Source organism: Salminus brasiliensis, chromosome 1, assembly GCF_030463535.1.
Source record: "Salminus brasiliensis chromosome 1, fSalBra1.hap2, whole genome shotgun sequence".
Taxonomy (NCBI): Eukaryota; Metazoa; Chordata; class Actinopteri; order Characiformes; family Bryconidae; genus Salminus; species Salminus brasiliensis.
Window position 1 is genome coordinate 71867454 of NC_132878.1, and position 20508 is coordinate 71887961.

The window sequence follows — 20508 nt, forward strand, 5'->3', positions numbered from 1 at the left end:
AGACATAATTAGTAGCTATTAATTTGGATTATGAAGTGTGCTCTACTCTTTTTGGAGCTAATTGATATGGTGTGATGAGCCTGGTATGATGTGTTCAGATTTTTTTCCCCATGAAAGCTCCATGGCAACAGTTCGCTGACCTTCACTTTTGTCAGCCACGTAAGGGCCATGTTTAAAGAGGGGGGGAAATAATATAGCAGAAAAATAATAATCATGTTGATTTAGTCTGTTGGGCTTTCTGAGAAAGCACTGTGTGTAGAGTTGTGCTCTGTGATGAAGAAACCTCTTCAGTTTTCCACCGTAACTCTGCAGCTCTCAGAGTAATATTTGCTGAAGTTGCTTTAGACTGGCTTTTCTTTTTTAAACATGTCAATTATAGACAGACAGGCAGAGAGATAGATGGGTGGGTGGATAGATGGATGAATAGTCAGAGAGATATATAAACAGAAAGATGGATTGATGGATTAATAGAAATGAAGAAAAACAGACAGGAGGAAAGTTAGATGTGAGAAGAAATGCATAACATAAACGTAGAAATGCCTTTCTATATGAAGCAAATATGCATATGCTAACCATAATAATATAATATGGAAAAAGTATTTGTTTGTTTGTTTCCAGAGAGATTTAACGTATATTTGATGCCCACTCCAAACCTGGACATCTATGGAGAGTGCACCATGCAGATCACACACGAGAACATTTATCTGTGGGACGTTCACAACGCCAGAGTTAAACTGGTCATGTGGCCACTCAGCTCCCTCAGACGGTATGGCCGAGATTCCACCTGGTTTACCTTCGAGTCGGGCAGGTACGGTAGACATCCCACGTCTCATATCACGCTCACTGTCAGAAATAATCATTTATCATGCAATAATGCTAATTCCCATTAGTACCTACAATGTGTCCACTATGTAATGCTGACACAGATGCTGCCACAGATGTGCAAATGCACACACACACACAGCTTGTCTAGTCTCTGTAGAGAAGTATTGCCAACAGAATATGCCAGGGGCATAAAGCACCCAGCATTGAGCTGGGGAGCACTGAAACTGTGTTGTCTCTGGAACAGTGGCGCTCCATCCAGTGAAATGAGTCTGGGAGTTGTGATCATCCAACATCCAGACTTCACTATCGCTCTTGTCATTGAATGTAATCAAATCCTCACAGCAGCGCTCCTCCACAATCTTGTAGAAAGGCTTTACTGGACAGTAGAGACAGTTACTCTGACAAAAGCAGGATAAACTCTTTTTTAATACCCTTGATTTCAGAAGAAACAATATGATTGAGCAGGTGTCCCAATACTTTTGTCCAAAAAGCGTATGTAAACGTTTTTGTCTACTTTTAAGTTTTGTTTTGTATCTATAAAAATACTGAAGTGAGATGAACAAAGTGTCAGTTAGACTCCTGTACCTAATTAATATGGATTTGTTCAGTTCCACCAGCAGCTAATTTTTAAAAAGATGTATGTAAATGTCACACACTCTCACATATTTCCTCTTTTGATTCTGTCTGCAGCTACTTTTGCTGAGCTCGATTTTTAAATGCAGTAGTACGAGTTGATCGTAATCGGGGTTGGATCTCGTAGATATGGGTTATATGTGGGAATTGCAGTGCTATCATTAGCATAAAGCTGGCATTGGTCTAAAGGGTTAGGCTAAGTAAAATGTAATTAGGCTAAAGTTTTCTAGAAGCATGCACATCATAAAAGTGACAATGCAAAACAAAAGTCGCAGCAAATGGACAGACAAATGCTTGTCTGATCTACTACTCCTTCCAGCACTGTCAAGACATAAAAATATCCTAAATGTGCTCTAAAATGCACTTTACACAGCTGTGCTTTTATAGAAAAGGAGAAAAAAGCAAAAAGCAAAATAAAGAGGGCCTTGCACTTAACTGGTCTCGAGGAAAAGTTGCAAGTCCTCCTTTTCCCAAGACCTGTGTGAAGACAGCATAAATTATTAGACCTGGCTCAACCCTGGGGCCTGTTTAAAACACTGTGTAAATTCACTAAGCGCAACAATAATTAGAGCATTCATGGCACAAGTAAGTTGTGGTGTCTCGTTGTGAGCAAAGCTTGCAGATCTTGTGTGAGTTTTATCACTTGAAGAAATGCCACCTCTGTACTGGTTTAAAAAGGAGGTGAAAATTAATGCTGGAGCAACTTTGTCTGTGTGTGTGTTCACGCTTGCCTTTCATGCATATGCTTTGCAGGATGTGTGATACAGGAGAAGGACTGTTCACGTTCCAGACGCGAGAGGGAGAGGTGATTTATCAGAGAGTTCACGCTGCCACACTGAGCATCGCCGAACAGCATGAGAGGATGATGCTGGAGATGGAGAAAAATGCACAGGTACACATATTAACCCTTACAGATCAGGTCAGGCAGCAGTCTAGCTGTAAATCTCTATATAACATTAGAATAAACCCAAATAAACATAAAGTCAGTGGTCAGTGAGTGTGTTTACTGTAAAACTCTATATAACATTAGAATAAACTCTAATAAACATAAAGTCAGTGGTCAGTGAGTGTGTTTACTGTAAAACTCTATATAACATTAGAATAAACCCAAATAAACATAAAGTCAGTGGTCAGTGAGTGTGTTTACTGTAAATCTCTATATAACATTAGAATAAACCCAAATAAACATAAAGTCAGTAGTCAGGGAGTGTGTTTACTGTAAAACTCTATATAACATTAGAATAAACTCTAATAAACATAAAGTCAGTGGTTATTTGGGTTTATTCTAATGTCACATAAAGTCAGAGGTCAATCAGTGTGGTCAGTTAGATGGATAAAGTTTTCCCTTGTGTTTGAGAACTTCATTAAAGATTATTGAACTTTAGAGCTTAAATGTGGTCATGAAACACAGGAGTCCACTGTAATTATTAATAATACTAGTAATAATTATTACTAATTATAACTAATGGTGAAAAGCTTAGATACACAAGTCTTGACATGCTCATAGATGTGTACTTTTAGCCATCTTTCAACCTTGCCCACCTCACAGCTCACCTGACTGGGTAAAACACATTCTACTTGTAATTTATTCTAGGCTCAAATAGTAACTAGGAGGAACTAATGATTGGCTTCAATCAAACCTCAGTATGTTTAGGGCTCCTTTCCTAAACAGTCACAAAAGAGGGGCGGCATTTTTTTGTTTTGTAAAGCAAATTCATTCATAGACATGATTTTCACACTTTAAATTTAATTCAGGCATTGAAGTATGACACTAAGCTGCAAAAACAGTTAATTATGCTTGCAGTGTTTCATGATGTTGTGAAATTAAACACCTCTCCACCTATTCTGTCTACAGCAATTTAGTTCCAACCAAGTAAGTTTCTGCCCAGACTGCTCTTTTGAATGAGGGCAAAATACAGGGCTGCCAATCAGAACAGAGATTGTTTGCATATATTAGTGTTCAGGACACATCGACTGTTTAATTTGAATCAATAAAGAGAGTTTAAAAATGGTTGTGTAAAAATCAGTGATGCATGTTTACAGGACATTATTCACATAAAAAATACACCCGAACAGAAAGTGGAACATGGCCCCTGTAAAACCTAAGAAGCAGAAGATGTGGGGTCTGTTTTTCAGTAAGACTGTATGCTCTTTTTCTTTTTTAAGTAAAGTTACTACACTCCGGCTTCTCTTAAAGACACGATCAAAGCAGCCTAATGGATGGATATTGAGTGTCCATTGGTTTTTGAAATTGGTCTAGTGCTAACCCTTTGAAGCAGAATGTGACTGGAGATGAAATGAATGCAGAGTAATGATTTTATGCTTCTGTTTCCAGACCCTTTCCAGCGAGAACACATTAAGAAAGTCGATATCTCTTCCTCGGAGCGCTTACTGGCATCACATCACACGCCAGAACAGCGTAGGAGACATCTACAGTTACCAAGGTAAGACTGGCTAAGTAAGTAAACACCTGCGTCATGTCTTGACACATCAGCAGTGATTTACGGAAGTGTTAATTGCGTTTTATTTAGCATCCCCTAAAAAAGAAGGCGCAAAACTGCCGTTTCTGTTTCCTGCCCTGCGATTCCATACTGGGTTTAACTAGCTCTCATCCTCTTAGCTCTCCATTTGCCCCATTGACTGTGTTTGTCCTTGGGGGAGCCCCCGACACCATCTTATGGTGTTCAGATGGAGGAGGATTTGAGTGAACATTGAGGAGTTATCATATAGTTATATTACAACATATACAATATATTGATAGACGATACAAGATATCATTTATATACATGCAGGTTTAGATGTACTAGATCACGTGACATGAACTGTTCAATGCTCAAGTCAATGTTTATGGATAACAGCGCGTCACACTGTGTGAGAAGCCCAAAAAACCTGTATTTTTTCTGTATGTGAATTTGACCTAATGAGTAGGTTAATCACAGGATAGTCTGTAAAAGGAAATGACAAACAGGAAATAAATTCCAACATTAGAATTGACCTCTACTCTAGAAACAGGTCTCTCTCTCTCTCTCTCTCTCTCTCTTAGCTGTTGGTTTTGCACCCTTTCCCTTCTTCATCTCTTTTTTTCTCTCTTCACTCTCTCACTCTTCCACACCTTTTATCTTTAATCTTTTTCTTTCTCTCTTCACTTTCTCTCCCTCTTTGTTTCTCTCTTTTTTCTTTCCTCTCTTCATACTCTCCCATTCTTGGATTTTTTTCTCTTCTTTCTCTCTTTGTTTTTCTCTCCCTTCCTTTTTCTGTTTTCACTACTCTCTCTCTCTCTCTCTCTCTCTCTCTCTCTCTCTCCCTCTCTCTCTCTCTCTCTCTCTCTCTCTCTCTCCCTCTCTCTCTCTCGGTCTCTTTGTTTGCAGGGATTAGAGTGTTTTAGCTGATTGAGGGTCTGTTTGGGCTCTGCTGGGCTGGTTGGTTTTATACAGATTGTGGTTTCATTATAGAGAATTGTGAGCATTCAGCCTCAATCAGAGATGTTTTGGAGCAGCAGAGCCATTTGCTGTTGATGAAAATCTCAAACCTGGAGAGATACAGATCCTCACACACACACACACACATAAACACACACTCTCCTTCTAGGATATTTGTTTTGCCGATCAGAGAAAGACGCCAGCAACATTTGAACCGAGCAGCCTCTTTAAAACCTCCTCATTCATCACTGTACCATTTCTACTATGGAGACTTTAGCATTTGATGTAGTGAGCGTTCATCCATCTTATTCACTCACCTCAGAAATTGCAGTTCAGCAAAACACTGTTGCAATTTTTTTTTTTAGCAAATAAACTATTCGCCAAAAGTATTTGCCCGCCTGCCTTTGCACGCATATGAACTTGAGTGACCCATTCTTAATACATAGGGTTCAATATGATGTCGGACCACCCTTTACAGCTATAACAGCTTCAACTCTTTTGGAAAGACTTTCCACAAGGTTTAGAAGTGTGTTCAAGGGAATTTTTGACCATTCTTCCAGAAGCACATGGGTGAGGTCAGACACTGATGTTGGACAAGAAGAAATGTCATGAAGCTCTCTACGCACTGCTGTTGAGCTAATCTGAAGCCACATGAAGTTTGGAGGTCTGTAGAGATTGACTCTGCAGAAAGTTGGTAACCACAATGCGCCTCAGCATCCGCTGACCCTGCTCTGTCATTTTACGTAGTCTACTACTTCGTGGCTGAGTTGCTGTAGTTCCCAGTCGCTTCCACCTTGTTTTAATACCACTGACAGTTGACTGTGGAATATTTAGTAGCAAGGACATTTCATGACTGGACTTGTTGCACAGGTGGCATCCTATCACGGTACCACGCTGGAATTCACTGAGCTCCTGAGAGCGACCCATTCTTTCACAAATGTTTGTAGAAGCAGTCTGCATGCCTAGGTGCTTGGTTTTATACACCTGTGGACATGGAATTGATTAGAACACCTGAACTCAATGATTTGGATGAGTGAGTGAATACTTTGGCAATATATCTATGAGATATATAGATCTAAGCTGGATTTTAAGCTTTATACACTTTTGCTGGTAGCTGATTTCAGATGGTTTAAGGTGGCCTTTGATGGTCAAGTTGGTTGGAAACCTGATTTTCCAGGCAAAACGTGCCCTGAGCTGGTAAACAAGCTGGTTAAGATGGTTGACCAGAGGCTATAATTACTATAGCTGAGGATCACTGATTTAAACCACTGGTTATGCTGCCTGGCATCAGCAGTCAGAGACAGAGAGAGCACAGTTGGCCTCTCTTTCTCCCTCACATCCATTTAGTGTCATGCTGGCTGACATGGGCATCTGCTGGTCAATTTGTCAGAGCGAGGTACCCAGCGCTTTCCTCCAAGCACATTGGTTTTTCTGGTAAAGTTGCATGGTAGGCAGTTTGAAAAGAGGTGGCTGGTTGTACATGTATCAGAAGAGCATTTGTCAGTCCTCCCCTCCCAGTGTTGGGAGTGTTATGTGTGATAAGGGGAAAGGTGGGCTGGGTAATTGGTTATCTAAAATTGGAGAGGTAAAACTGAAAAATTGTATTAGAAAAAAAAAAGTTGGAACAGCTTAGGTTTAGCTTGACCATCATAACATATACATTTATTGGCTTTGATGGATTAGCTGCACGGACAACTTGACCAAGCTGTTCGCCAAGCTGGTTATATTGGTTGACAGTGTATCACATTAACACCACAGTAATGTGCACTAGTGTGAAGAAACCAAGGGCAGCAGTTCCATCCAATTCTACAGAACAGCAGAAGAACACTAATGAAGCCCACTATTCATTGTGTCAAAGCTGCTCATTAATACTGATAACAGCCACAGTACATACAGCTACTGTCCTGTTTATGTGCTTTATCCTAACTTCATGTCTGTGACCAAAAACTAACAACACTAAACTGCTACATATGGTGGGAGGTTCGCGATGATTGAATATGAACCAAAAACGGATGCTGGATTAGCCACAAGTAAATGAATTAGTAATCAGTGGGGAGGATTTTGCTGACTCATGCTCGTCGAAGATGGACTCCGCAGACATAGAAGATAATTAAACTGCCCTGTTTCTGGAGAGCTGATATACGATCTGTGCACTTTCCACACACTTTATCACTTTAAACAGTGAGAAAAATGAGGCTGCTCCGCTATATTACATTTTCTCAAAGACTGTTTGCAGTGAATCAGTGAGGGAAAATACCACATTATTGCAGTAAGCACTTGGAAAACTAAAAATAGCATAGTCCTATATTTTAGATAGCAAAAGCATGCTGGAACCGGACATGAATTATTTTTCGCTCATAGTTTCACTAAAACAAGCAGAGAAACTGTGAAATGTGCAGATTGTAAACTTTCAATCCATCCCACATTAGTGTTTGCAGGTAGAAGTTGAGATCTTTTATTATCTGGATTTAATAAAGAGTAAGTGTTTTGTTTTTTCTTCCTTTACTTTTTCTCCCAAATCAAATCAAAACAAACAGAAAAGTAGTACGCAAGAATGACAGTAATAACTGTGGATCTCTGAGGGTTACAGAGATCCTATTTTTATAGATTGTGGTGATTAAAATATGAGAAGTCTTCACTGGACCAGGGTAATCGGTCAGTCTGAGGCACTTCAGGACACCCGCATTAATCTTAAAACTCTTAAGCTAAAAAAACTAAGTCCTTAAAAGCTCTCATTTCAGCTCTTCACTTGAATCATCCTCTCAATAATCAGATGCACTACATCATGTACCAGATGCACTCAGCATTCTGTTCTGGATAAAACTGCAGGTTTTGGATTGTGTATAAAAAAATTCAATAGTATTTGTCTTCCTCATACATATGGATTTGATATCACAGAAAATGTGTGGGGATACTGAACGCACCGCTGTCACACAGTTTTCCATGCACTTTTCTCTGACTATGGGCAAAAAATAATAAAGAAATAAATTTTTTAAAGTTCACATACTTTTAATAGGATTTGCTTTATCCAATCCACAAACAGATTTGATTTTGTTTATGAGTTTGTGGTCACTGCCATGTTGGAACACTGAGTAGTGTCCAAGTTTCAATCGTGAAGCTGGTAGTTTGAGGTTGTGCTGAAAAATGAATTCTGAAATAGTCCTCAATCTTCATTAATTCATCCACTTTGTGCAATGTACCAGTTCTACTGGCAGTAAAACAGAGATTGATGCTACCACCACTATGCTTAACAGCAGCTACAGTGTTTTTCTTTGTCCATGTGGGCAACTGCAAACTTTAGTCAAGCTTAAATGTGTTGATTTTGGAGCAGGAACTTTTTTGCAGTGAATTAATAACTATGAAATAAGTATATTCCCTACGCTGTATGTATATGTTTAATCCAGTAATGATAAAAAAAAAAAAAAATGAAAAAAAAAAACTTTTCTTTTAAAAATGTGTTATACACTCATCCTGCCCTCACAAAGAACAATTGAAAGCCAAATATTCCCATGATATTTATGTCCATACATAATTGTATTTTGGAGCTGCAGGATTTCTCTGGATTTAATACAGTCAGTACATTTCTGTCCAGACAAATACACACACACACACACACACACACAGAAAGTGGCCCAATCAGTGCAAATGAAGGTGCAGTTAGTCAGAAGGACCCACCCGGGACCAATCATGCTTATCTAAGCTTTCCAGTGAGCTCTAAAGGACCCAGAGGTGACCGTAATGTGGGTTTAAGTGTGTGTGTTTTCCATAACTGTCTCCAGCAAAGTCATACACTTTGCCAGTTCATGTCTCCACACACTTTATACCCATATACCTTATGCTAACAGGCCATTATTTCAAAAACACCAATCAAACAGGTGCACTCTTTAGGTGTAGAGTTGAAAACTGTTGCTCATCTGTTTAGCACACCTCATTAGCCCTCCTTTACCCCATTCATCAGTAGAAAGAGACCACCATAGTAACACCATCGACCAGATATTATTGAGGTGGTGGTTCATTCTAAGCACAGCAGTGACACTGACACAGTAGTGTTCATGGTAGGGTGTGTGGCGCTGTTCTCCAGATCGACTTACAAAGTTACTTGTATTACAGGGGTGGGCCAATGTAGTGTTGGGAGTTTTGCCCAAGGACTCTTATTGGTGTAGCACAGCATAGTTACCCAGGCCGGGAATCGAACCCCAGTCTCCCGAATGGTATGGTAGCTTACTGGCTATTTTTTTTTAGAGGTGTTATCTGTTGCACCACACCAACCAACCACAGACAAGACAACCATATTCCCCATTTGTGTCGGACAAAGATGGAATTCGGCTTCCACCTTTAACCCATCAGTGCAGTGAATACGCACATACACACCAGTGAAACACACACACTGACTGTAAGCACACATGCCCGGAGCGGTGGGCAGCCATTGCTGCAGCGCCCCGGGGAGTAGAGAGGGTGAAGGGCCTTGCTCAAGGACCTAACAGTAGCAGTTCTGCTATACAAACAGTGCTTTTTAAGATTGATTTGTGCTATAAATCACAGCATGATTGGTTCTAACAAAAACAGGAGTAATGTACATGTGAAATTAGAGCTCATAGTGAGAACTAAAACAATGAAAACACAATCTGTTACTATGGAAACGCAGAATTGCTTCAAAATACGCTTTCAGAGTTTAACCTGGCACATTTTTGACTCTTCCTTCTTTTATGAATGAGGCAAAAAAGGCCAAGTTCACGAGCAAACCTACCACTATTGATCACAGTCTTCTAATAATACCCTATACGCACACTTGCTTTTTCATGTCTACAGTTCCAGTAGCTGATGAGCACTGTGTTAGCGAGCACTAGAGTTAGGGTTAGCTACTGCATCATTCAATATCATACGGTATATCAGAACTTATCTGTGAAGCATATCCAGTTTAATGATCCATTCATTAATGTATTCATGAGCAGGCAGCTCTGGCATTCCCACTGATTCTAGCTGCTCATCCTGACTTTGTCATGACATTGCTGCTACATGGTATTATGGTGATAATAAAACAAAATCCTAGTTAACACAATTTGCCCCAAATTGAAATATATAAATATATAAATACCTTTAAATATACTGTAGTATTATGCATAAGTTTGGATACCTCAGGTTAGATTACACAAAATGTTCATTTTCTGAAAGTCTCAAACTCTACAGAGACACACTCCTGCACATTCTTAAGCATATTTTGCGAAATGCAGACCATGCTTGCTTGGCTGAAGCAAGGAAGAAGAACTCAAGAAATTTGGGCAGGAGTTCTGGGGGGCTTCGACCTGTCAAGCCAGACCCCCCCCCTCTTGTCAGGCAGAGGTGGAGCATAATTGGACCATCAGGAGGAGTAGGGGTGGTGATGTGATCTTCATCACGAGAAAGAGTTTTATAGTGCCTAGTAATAGAAAGGAAGATTTTGGGCATGGTCCTTCTCCCAAACGTTTTGTTATTACATAACTGTATTTAATGTTTTTTTTGTTTATGTTTGTTTGTTTTTAAACCATATTAGAGACAAAAACATTACATTTGCCACCAAAAGTAATGGCATGTTAAATATGTTAAAAAATATGTTTTTTTCCAAAATGTTAAACCATATGTTAAATTCAGAAAAAAAAATATATATAGTTTTTTATATATAATATATATAACATTGCAAAATGTGCAGAAAAACAATCATCCAACAAGAATGAAAGTCTAACCATCTTTTATACAGCAATAAAAACATGATAGCTCACAGAAAGCACTAGATGTTTCTAGGGGGTCTGCGGATGGGAAGAGAGTAAACTTTAATACACTGTCTTATGTGCTTGTATATTTAAAGTTTTGTAGATATCGCTTCTTATCAGTGAATTTAGATGATTAAAAATGGAGCCACTGCTGACACAGGCATTCACTCCCAGCTTGTATGATCTCCATAAAAAAACACTGACTAATAGAACAAGAAACTCTCAAGCAGCTCTGAGCACATGAGCCTGAGGTCATTGTGCCCAATATCAAAGGTGCGCCAGAGGACTATAAAGCACCCCCCCCCCGAGCACTGAGCTGTGGTGCAGTAAAACTGTGTTCTCTGGAGTGATGGAGCTCCATCCAATACCTTTGGTATGAGTTGGAGTGTTAGAACCAATCCAACCCTCCTCACAGCTATCTTCCAACATCTCATTCCAAATCATTACCGTGATTTGTCTTATCGTGAAAATGTCTTCAGCTATAATTTATGTTACAGTTTTCTCATATCGTCCATCTCTATTTCTTTCTTTGCTCTTCTCGTCCTCACTTTTCTTTGCTCTTTTTCTTACTTTGCCTTTCCTGACTCTCTCCAGTACATGGCAGCTGCTGGGTAAGATAAGATGGCATGACCTTCTGCCTTAATGATGAGGCTGCATATAATCAGTCATTTTTCAGATGGGACTGAGAGCAGTGAGCTTTTACTAAGTGTGCGTGTGTCTGTCTGGTCTAACCTGAGGCCTTAGGCTGCCGTGTGCGCGTGTTCGTGACAGATGAGCTTGTTTACGGCTTTAGTTAATGATTTCATTTGTTGTCTCCTGATCAGCTCGGTTGTTCAGTCTGTATCTCTGAGCTGCAGCCGCTGTTAAATCATGTCTATTAAAGTCGTCCTTTAAAGCCAGATAAGATCCGGAATTACTTTTGCCACATCAGAGAAACTAATGAGGAATTAGAAAAGGATTATCTCTCTGTTTTTCTGGTTGCTAGCAACCTGTCTTACGGACAGAACATGCATATATACACATGCACATGATACTGTGTGTCCAAAAGTATGACACCCCATTCTAATGAGCGAGTTCATAGGTAGGTAGAGGACAGATGTTCAGTTGTCCACACAGCTTGTATAACCTCCCTAGAAAAGCAATGACTAATGGAACTGGGCGCTCTGGAGGTCACCATGCCCAATGTCGGGAAGTGTTGGGAAGCTGTGTTCTCTGCACTGATGGCGCTCTATCCAGTACCTTTGGGATTAGTTGGAGTGTCAGAACTGATTATCTGACATCAGTACCTGACCTCACTTATGCTTTAATGGAAGTGAATGCAATCAAACATTCCTCACAGCAATGTTCCAACATCTATTGTAAAGCCTTCCCAGAAGGGTAGAAGCTGTTACTGCCGCAAAGGAGGACAAACACCCTATTAATACCCTTGATCTCAGAAAAAAATGCTGAGTAGTGAAAGCAGAGCAGGGAAAACAGAACAGTGATTTTCTCCCACTTTTGATCCGAGCAGACTCTCATTTCTCAATTGTTTGCTTCTGAGCTTGGGTTAGTCATTCCGAAAGAGCATGTCTGCCGCATTAAAAGCTTTTATTAATGACTTGATCAACATTTGCATTCATTACAATGTCTGTGTTGATTAAAGGTGATCTTGTCTTGTCATTTTAGCTTCAGTTTCATTGTGAAACAGACCGTAATCGGACTGTTCAAATGACTGTTCAGGAAAGGCTGGGGCTACTTCTGACTCTCAGGAAGTGAGCTTACCCTTCTGACATGTTTTATTCAACCCGCCATTAATGTGAATTTATGATCTAAGGGTGTTTGATTAAAAAATGCATACAGCTGACCTACATAGACCCATCTGAAGTACTGACCAAACCCCAGATAAGTGAATCTTCTGAAAAAGATTTCAATTTACCTAATCTGCAAAATTCATGACTTAAAAGATGAGAAAGATGATAACTTAGAACTAGTTATGAAGTGGAGTGTAGCTGTTATATATATATATATATATATATATATATATATATATATATATATATATATATATATATATAATTATTATTATTAACATTATTAATTGTACTTTTTTCTTCTTCTTCTTAGACTTCTGCATAATACATAGTTCGTAATTAATTATATTTTCATTTTGTTTCTATTCTGCATGGGCAGGTTCGAGTCTTCAGCAAACAGCAAAAATGTAAAACAGATCGAGCAAACCTTTCCAGCTAAATTCAGATCATAGTAACATACGTCCACCTATAGGCATTAACGTGGGATGGATTGAAGTTATTCACTTTTTACACCGTTTCTCTACTTGTTTCAATAAAATGTAAACTGTATTTTTATAGTTTTCCTCCATGTATAAAAGTGGAATTATGAACCAAAAACATGTTGTTGTTTTTCGTGGTCATTTTTCCAACATTTGTGCCACATTCAAAAAGCAGTCTTGGCTGAAAGACTCCTTATGTCATCATTTATGTCACATAAATGTGAGAAGCTAAACTGCTGCAGATGGAGAACGGTACATTACAGAGTACATAAGCCTGTACTATTTCTATAATAAACATAATGGCATTGCAGAGTGCTGTGATGACTAATCCACATTACTGCATTAGGCATCTCTGATCTGTTCAGCTCTGCTCTTTCTTGGCCTGTCTGCTGTGCGGCATGTATAGGGGCAAATATACAGCCATTATAAATAGGCTACTGAACTGTGAGTGTGTGTGTGTGTGTGTACGTACACATACTGCTACTGTGAGGTTGCCTCCTGCTCCATTTTCTCTTCAGCTCAGCTCAAATCACCTGTGGCCTGGGATACACAAGCACAGTCGCAGTAGCTTGCTTGACAGTCATTTCCAAGGTGACAGCAGCATGTGGACTCACACACGCTTATTTTTAAACAGTGTTGGATGTGAAGTCATACATATTCTGTGTATGTATTACTTACATTGTCACTTTCAGAACAAAACCTTGTATCTTAATTTCTATCATTTTCTAATTTGGTGCCAGCGTGTGGGTCAGTGTCACTGTGTTAATGTAGGTGAACTGTCTTTGTTTTACTGTGCATATAATCATGCAGAGTGTATTTTTGCATTAAACCAAATTTACCTGTTCAACTGCAGACTTAAAGTTTACTTACAAATGTTGAACCATAGATTTTCATGTTGCTAACAATGGATGGATAACATGAATTACAGTATTTAACATGATTTTGTGATGATTTAGTAATTTTCAAATTTCAAACTGTTCAACAATCTACTATAGACTTTTTAACAATCTACTATAGACTGTTTAACAATCTACTATAGACTGTTCAGCATCTGCTATAAACTGTTTAACTATAAACTGTTCAGCACCACTATAAACTGTTCAACATCTACTATAAAATGTTCAGCATCTGCTATAAACTTCAACATCTACTATAAACTGTTCAGCATCTGCTATAAACTGTTTAACTATAAACTGTTCTGCATCTACAATAAACTATTCAGCATCTGCTATAAACTGTTTTACTATAAACTGTTCAGCATCTGCTATAAACTGTTTAACTATAAACTGTTCAGCATTTGCTATAAACTGTTCAACATCTACTATAAACTGTTCAGCATCTGCTATAAACTGTTCAGCATCTGCTATAAACTGTTCAACATTTACTATAAACTGTTCAACATCTACTATAAACTGTTTAGCATCTGCTATAAACTGTTTAACTATAAACTGTTCTGCACCACAATAAGCTGTTCAGCATCTGCTATAAACTGTTTAACTATAAACTGTTCAGCATCTGCTATAAACTGTTTAACTATAAACTGTTCAGCATTTGCTATAAACTGTTCAACATCTACTATAAACTGTTCAGCATCTGCTATAAACTGTTCAGCATCTGCTATAAACTGTTCAACATTTACTATAAACTGTTCAACATCTACTATAAACTGTTTAGCATCTGCTATAAACTGTTTAACTATAAACTGTTCTGCACCATAATAAGCTGTTCAGCATCTGCTATAAACTGTTTTACTATAAACTGTTCAGCCATTCTGCCATCTGTTGATACCCTATATCCAGAGTCGTGTCACACAGATGTAGTGGCGAATGTAGTGTTAGGAGTCTTGCCCAATCCTACACTTATTGGTGTAGGATGGTGTGCTTGCCAAGCTGGGTAAACATACCATACAATCATAGCCTGGAAGGTGGTGGTGGTGGTGGTGCTACTGAGAATGCTACACCAACCAACATCTGCTATAAACTGTTTAACTATAAACTGTTCAGCATTTGCTATAAACTGTTCAACATCTACTATAAACTGTTCAGCATCTGCTATAAACTGTTCAACATCTACTATAAACTGTTCAGCATCTGCTATAAACTGTTCAACATCGACTATAAACTGTTCAGCATCTGCTATAAACTGTTCAGCATCTGCTATAAACTGTTCAACATTTACTATAAACTGTTCAACATCTACTATAAACTGTTTAGCATCTGCTATAAACTGTTTAACTATAAACTGTTCTGCATCTACAATAAACTATTCAGCATCTGCCATAAACTGTTTAACTATAAACTGTTCAGCACCACAATAAGCTGTTCAGCATCTGCTATAAACTGTTCAACATCTACTATAAACTGTTCAACATCTACTATAAACTGTTCAGCATCTACTATAAACTGTTCAGCATCTACAATAAACTGTTCAACATCTACTATAAACTGTTTAACTATAAACTGTTCAACATCTACTATAAACTGTTCAACATCTACTATAAACTGTTTAACTATAAACTGTTCAACATCTACTATAAACTGTTTAACTATAAACTGTTCAGCATCTACTATAAACTGTTCAACATCTACTATAAACTGTTCAGCATCTACTATAAACTGTTCAACATCTACTATAAACTGTTTAACTATAAACTGTTCAACATCTACAATAAACTGTTCAACATCTACTATAAACTGTTTAACTATAAACTGTTCAGAATCTACAATAAACTCTTCAGCACCTGCTATAAACTGTTTAACTATAAACTGTTCAGCACCACAATAAGCCGTTCAGCATCTGCTATAAACTGTTCAGCATCTGCTATAAACTGTTTAACTATAAACTATTCAGCATCTACTATAAACTGTTCAGCATCTGCTATAAACTGTTCAGCATCTACAGTTCGACAGTTCATTACTTAATATCTACTATGAATAATTTAATATTTACTATAAAGTATTTAATAACTACTATGAATTGTTCAGTATCTCAAACTGTTCCTCAAATCTAGTGTGTCTGAATACAGTACTGCATGGTACAGTAGCAGTTCTGTCTCTGTCTATACAGTTGGCAGGTTTCAGTGGGAAAATGATTTAACGGTCTTTAGATTTTTGCATTTTCTTTTTTTAGTCTGTGCTGTAATGACCTTTCTAATGGTTTCACTCTCTCTCCCGCAGGCACCAGCGCCAAAATGACACTTATTCCTCGAGCACAGACTTTCCAAAGCTTTCTGAACGAGCAGAGTGAAGAGGACAGCCGCCATGAGAGAGCTGCCTCTCCCTCTAGTGGACATGAAAAGCATTACAGCCCTGCCAGGCTGCATTGACGCTGCACAGAGCGGGGGAAAAGAGACAGTTCACAGCTGTAGACAACTGATAGACACATGTACAGTCTAGGACTGATGTATAAACTGTTACTCCCTGTAGAGCTGTATGTATTCTGAACTCTGACTAAATCTAGAAGCCTCTTTTTGTACATGCTGTAAAACGACAGATGCCTAAATTTTGCACTTATACTTCTTTTTCTTTCATTTTGTCTTTTTTTTTTTCTTGAACTGGAAATCAGTTTAGCACTGAAAGCTTTTCAGCACACCAGGTTGATTGTATTTCTGTGTCTCAGTGTATTTTCACAACTTCAAAGTTCACAGTTAGCATCTTGCTAGTTGAATGGTTTGTGTGGTTTTGCACCTGGCACTTTTAAATCAGGCCCTCTTTGCACCTTTGGTTTTCTGTTCTTGGTGTTATTGTCGCCGCAGGTCTGTCGTGTGTGTGTGTGTGTGTGTGAGGTTACGCTGAACAAAAAAAGCTTTTCTTTCTGTTCCTTTTGCTTATTTTCCCAGTTTGAAATCAGTAGTCTGACCAAAAATGCTAACGGGACTAACAGTGACTGGAATCTAGTAGCCACCAAATGTGTCATTTCCATGATGCTCTTCATTGAAGACCTTCAGTCCAACAAATCATGTCATTCATATAATACTACCGGCTAGTCCGTAGTCCAGGCTGTCCACCTTTACTCATTGTTAGCAGCTATACCGTTATACCCCGTTCAGAAATCAGCAGCCAGGCTTTGAAACTGGACCTGCTGTAATTCTCACCACATAAACTGATCATGTGAGTTAACTAATCTCAGAGTGGCTAAGCTGCTGTTCCTGCAGCTCTTGAATGGGGTTCACAACTGATTTCCAGTCAGACCCACAAGAACAGTTCACTGAAAAACACAATTACAAACTTTTACATGTGAATCTGGTTGATACCCTATATCCAGAGTCGTGTCACACAGATGTAGTGGCGAATGTAGTGTTAGGAGTCTTGCCCAATCCTACACTTATTGGTGTAGGATGGTGTGCTTGCCAAGCTGGGTAAACATACCATACAATCATAGCCTGGAAGGTGGTGGTGGTGGTGGTGTTACTGAGAATGCTACACCAACCACTATGTGGCTGAATGTGAATGTGGCTGATGTACTAGAAATCTGTCACCAACATTGTTCGTCTGCCTCGTAGCTCCAGTGCATAGCAAAATAATCTAAACTTGTTGGCTAATCAACAGCTTGTGAAATAAGGAAAATACGGTGAACTTGCTTTTTTGGTGAAGCACACCTCTGAGGATGCTAATTAACATGTCAGTGCCATCAGATTCAATGTAAAGCTGAATCTGTGAAACAGTGAGAGTTACTGAAGTCTGTATATCTGTCTGTTCAGGCCAATCTGAAGAAAAAGTAACATGACTATACTTTATTGCAATATGGCATAAAAATTAGAGCTCAGTTGGAGCTAATTCGCAAGTTCAGCAGTGGAAATGGTGTAATGGAGTTTAGAGGGGTCAACAAAACACTAGTCAAGGTACGAGTGAAATTTGTATGTAAGAAATCTGCTCTTCATACTGAGGAAGAGGCTTTGATGAACATGAAGAGTGTTGAAGAACTGCTTTAAGATAAGATAAGATAATCCTTTATTAGTCCCACAGTGGGGAAATTCTCAATTTCACTCTTTACCAGCACTAACCCACAGCAGGCATTGAGTTTTCATAGCTTCACTGTAAAAGAGTAAGAAATCTCGAATGTCAACCCCCAGTCACCCAACACACGATCATCAGCCGTAACATTCAGTACGATTGAGTTGGTCCTTCTTGTGCTGCAAAAACAGATCTGACCATTCAAGGCATGAGCTCCACAAGACCACTGAAGATGTCCTGCGGTATCTGGCATCACGACGTTAGCAGATCCCTTAAGTCCTGGAAGTTGTGAGGTGGGCCCTGCATGGATCGCATCAATGAGTCTTAGGTGAAATCAATTCAGAGGTTGCTCCTTCTTGAACCTCTTTTCTTAGGAACTATCCACTGCATACTGGGGACACCCCGCAAGGCCTGCCAGATGTTTTGGGGATGTTCTGCCCCAGTTATCTAGTGTGTTAAAGTGTAATGGCTCACATTCCTATGCTTGCCCATTTTCTCCTGTTTCAAACACACCAACTCACTGCCTGATCTGTAGATCCCACCCCTTGAGAGGGGTCATTCACTTCAGCTTTCAGTGGTTTTAATAATGGAAAGATGTAAATCATGAGCATGTCTTTAGGAGCATCTTTTCAACATCCGATCACAGAAACTCACGCAGAAGACAATCAGGGTGGAGTTAGCAGGTTTTGCGGCATATGAGGTGGTCTTCAATTTTGTGTTTTTATGTTTGCTCGTTGTGTCTGATCTAGACAAGTTTCAGCTGACATCAGCTGTGTTTACATGCGCAGAATTTTGCAGGTTTGTCTGCAATCTTCATTCCGACTGCAGACTCTGAATGAAAGGTTTATGCATAAACTTGAAATTCTGATGAATCCACTGTACGTTAAATGTATGTTTTATGAGTGGTAAACCCTGACTACTAGAAGTAAGCCTTCAGATTGAGCTTTACACATTATACACTATGTAATGCTAATTTCTGCTAGCATCCATATGAGGTTTCTAATAGAATGTTAGCACTGAGCTAATCCAGGAGCACCTGAACATGTTTTGGCTGTTCTAGATTAAACTTTTTTTTTTGTTTTTTTTTAAGCTGTCTGTAAATGTAGCCACTGGTAAATGAAGTAACATATTGCTGGAGGTCAACTATTTCAAAAGATAAGATACCAACAAACGTTGAGGAGATGCAGTTTTCCCTCTTATTAAACATGTCCTGTCGTGTTCTTCCACCCGCAAGTAAAACATTGGTTATTTAAAACTGTATGTAAGCAGATTTGTGTCATTTAAATTTTTTTTTATAATACATTTTTTATCATTATTTTTTTTTGTCCTTGTAGTTTTGTCCAACATGATGTTTAAATTGCAGACTGCAAATGTACAAGACCATAAACTGCTTACAAACTGGAGTCTTTCTGGTTCAGACACTTTGTTGTGAAATGTTTTACTGGGTTTTGTTTAAAACACTGGTTTGGAGATTTATATTGTAGCTTTTCTGTTTGTTAGTTTCTTCTCCTCAGCCTGTCCTTCTTGTACATGTTAGAGTGGGATGCTGTCCTGTGTACATATGTTAACTTTTACAGAAAGAAAAATAAAAACAGTGTATATTATATACATTAGGGTCTTAACGTGTATATGTGTACATTGTATCAGTTTTTAGACCTTACTGTGCATGTGCATGTATTTACATGTATATACACATACATACACACTGTATAGTACAGTACTAATATATACTGTGTGTCATTGCACAAAAAAATCTCCAGGTGTGGGCTAGAGGGGTCTGAAGCCCCTCGAAATTGAGCTGTGTTCTCTGGGATGATGGAGCCCCATCCCAGACTTTTGGGATGGGCTGGAGAGTTCCTAAATAAGGTGAAGTGGTGATCCATCATCCAACATCCTGACCTTAATAACAGTCTTGCCTAAATGCAATCAAATCCTCACGGCAATGCTCCAGAACTAGATGAAAGTCTTTCCTGGACAGTAGAGTCAGATACTCCAAAAAAAGCAGAAGAAACTCTTTTTAATTTCCTTAATTTTAGGAGAAACAATAAATGAGCAGGTATATATCCTGTATACACTATATAGTGTACACACCAATCAGCCATAATATTAGTACAACTGACAGATGGTACAAGTGGAAAACCTTGATTATCTTTATCTACAGTGGCATCTATCAAGGGGTTGGTATATTAGGCAGCAAGTGAACAGTCAGTTCTTGAAGGTGATGTGGGGACAGCAGTAAAACTTTTACACGAACCAAACTGGCTGTGGTGGCTAGATGACTGAGGCAGAGCTTTTTGAAAACATCAGGCAGGTCTTGTGGTGTGTTCCCAGTATGCAGTGAAGAGTGCCACCCAAACGTTCTCCAAGAAAGGACAACCAGTGATGCGGCGTCAGGGTCATGGGCACCCAAGCTTCAGTGATGCAATCCATGAAGGCCCCACGTCACAATATACAGGACCTAAAGGATCCGTAGTGCCAGATACCAATGACCGGATTGGCGCCCAATGACCAATAGAAATGCTCTAAATTACTTGGAATAAGCTCTTTATTTTACATTGACTTCTATTCAAAACGAGTTTTTTTGCACTCTTCTGTAAAGACAACATTTGAGATAAATGTTTTCACTGCTTACAAACCACTGCTTGGACATGAATGAAGGACTC

General features: G+C 38.9%; 1 protein-coding gene across 1 annotated transcript in view; it reads left to right on the forward strand.

The window, feature by feature from the left end:
- The window catches only part of dok6 (docking protein 6), a 76568-nt gene extending 57194 nt beyond the window's left edge, over positions 1–19374 (forward strand). Inside the window, exons 5-8 of the mRNA XM_072657354.1 lie at positions 619–808; positions 2212–2350; positions 3794–3902; positions 16070–19374. Of these exons, the coding sequence (XP_072513455.1) occupies positions 619–808; positions 2212–2350; positions 3794–3902; positions 16070–16218 (587 nt within the window). The 3' untranslated portion in view covers positions 16219–19374. The remainder of the gene's footprint in view (positions 1–618; positions 809–2211; positions 2351–3793; positions 3903–16069) is intronic.
- The last annotated feature ends 1134 nt before the right edge of the window (positions 19375–20508 follow it).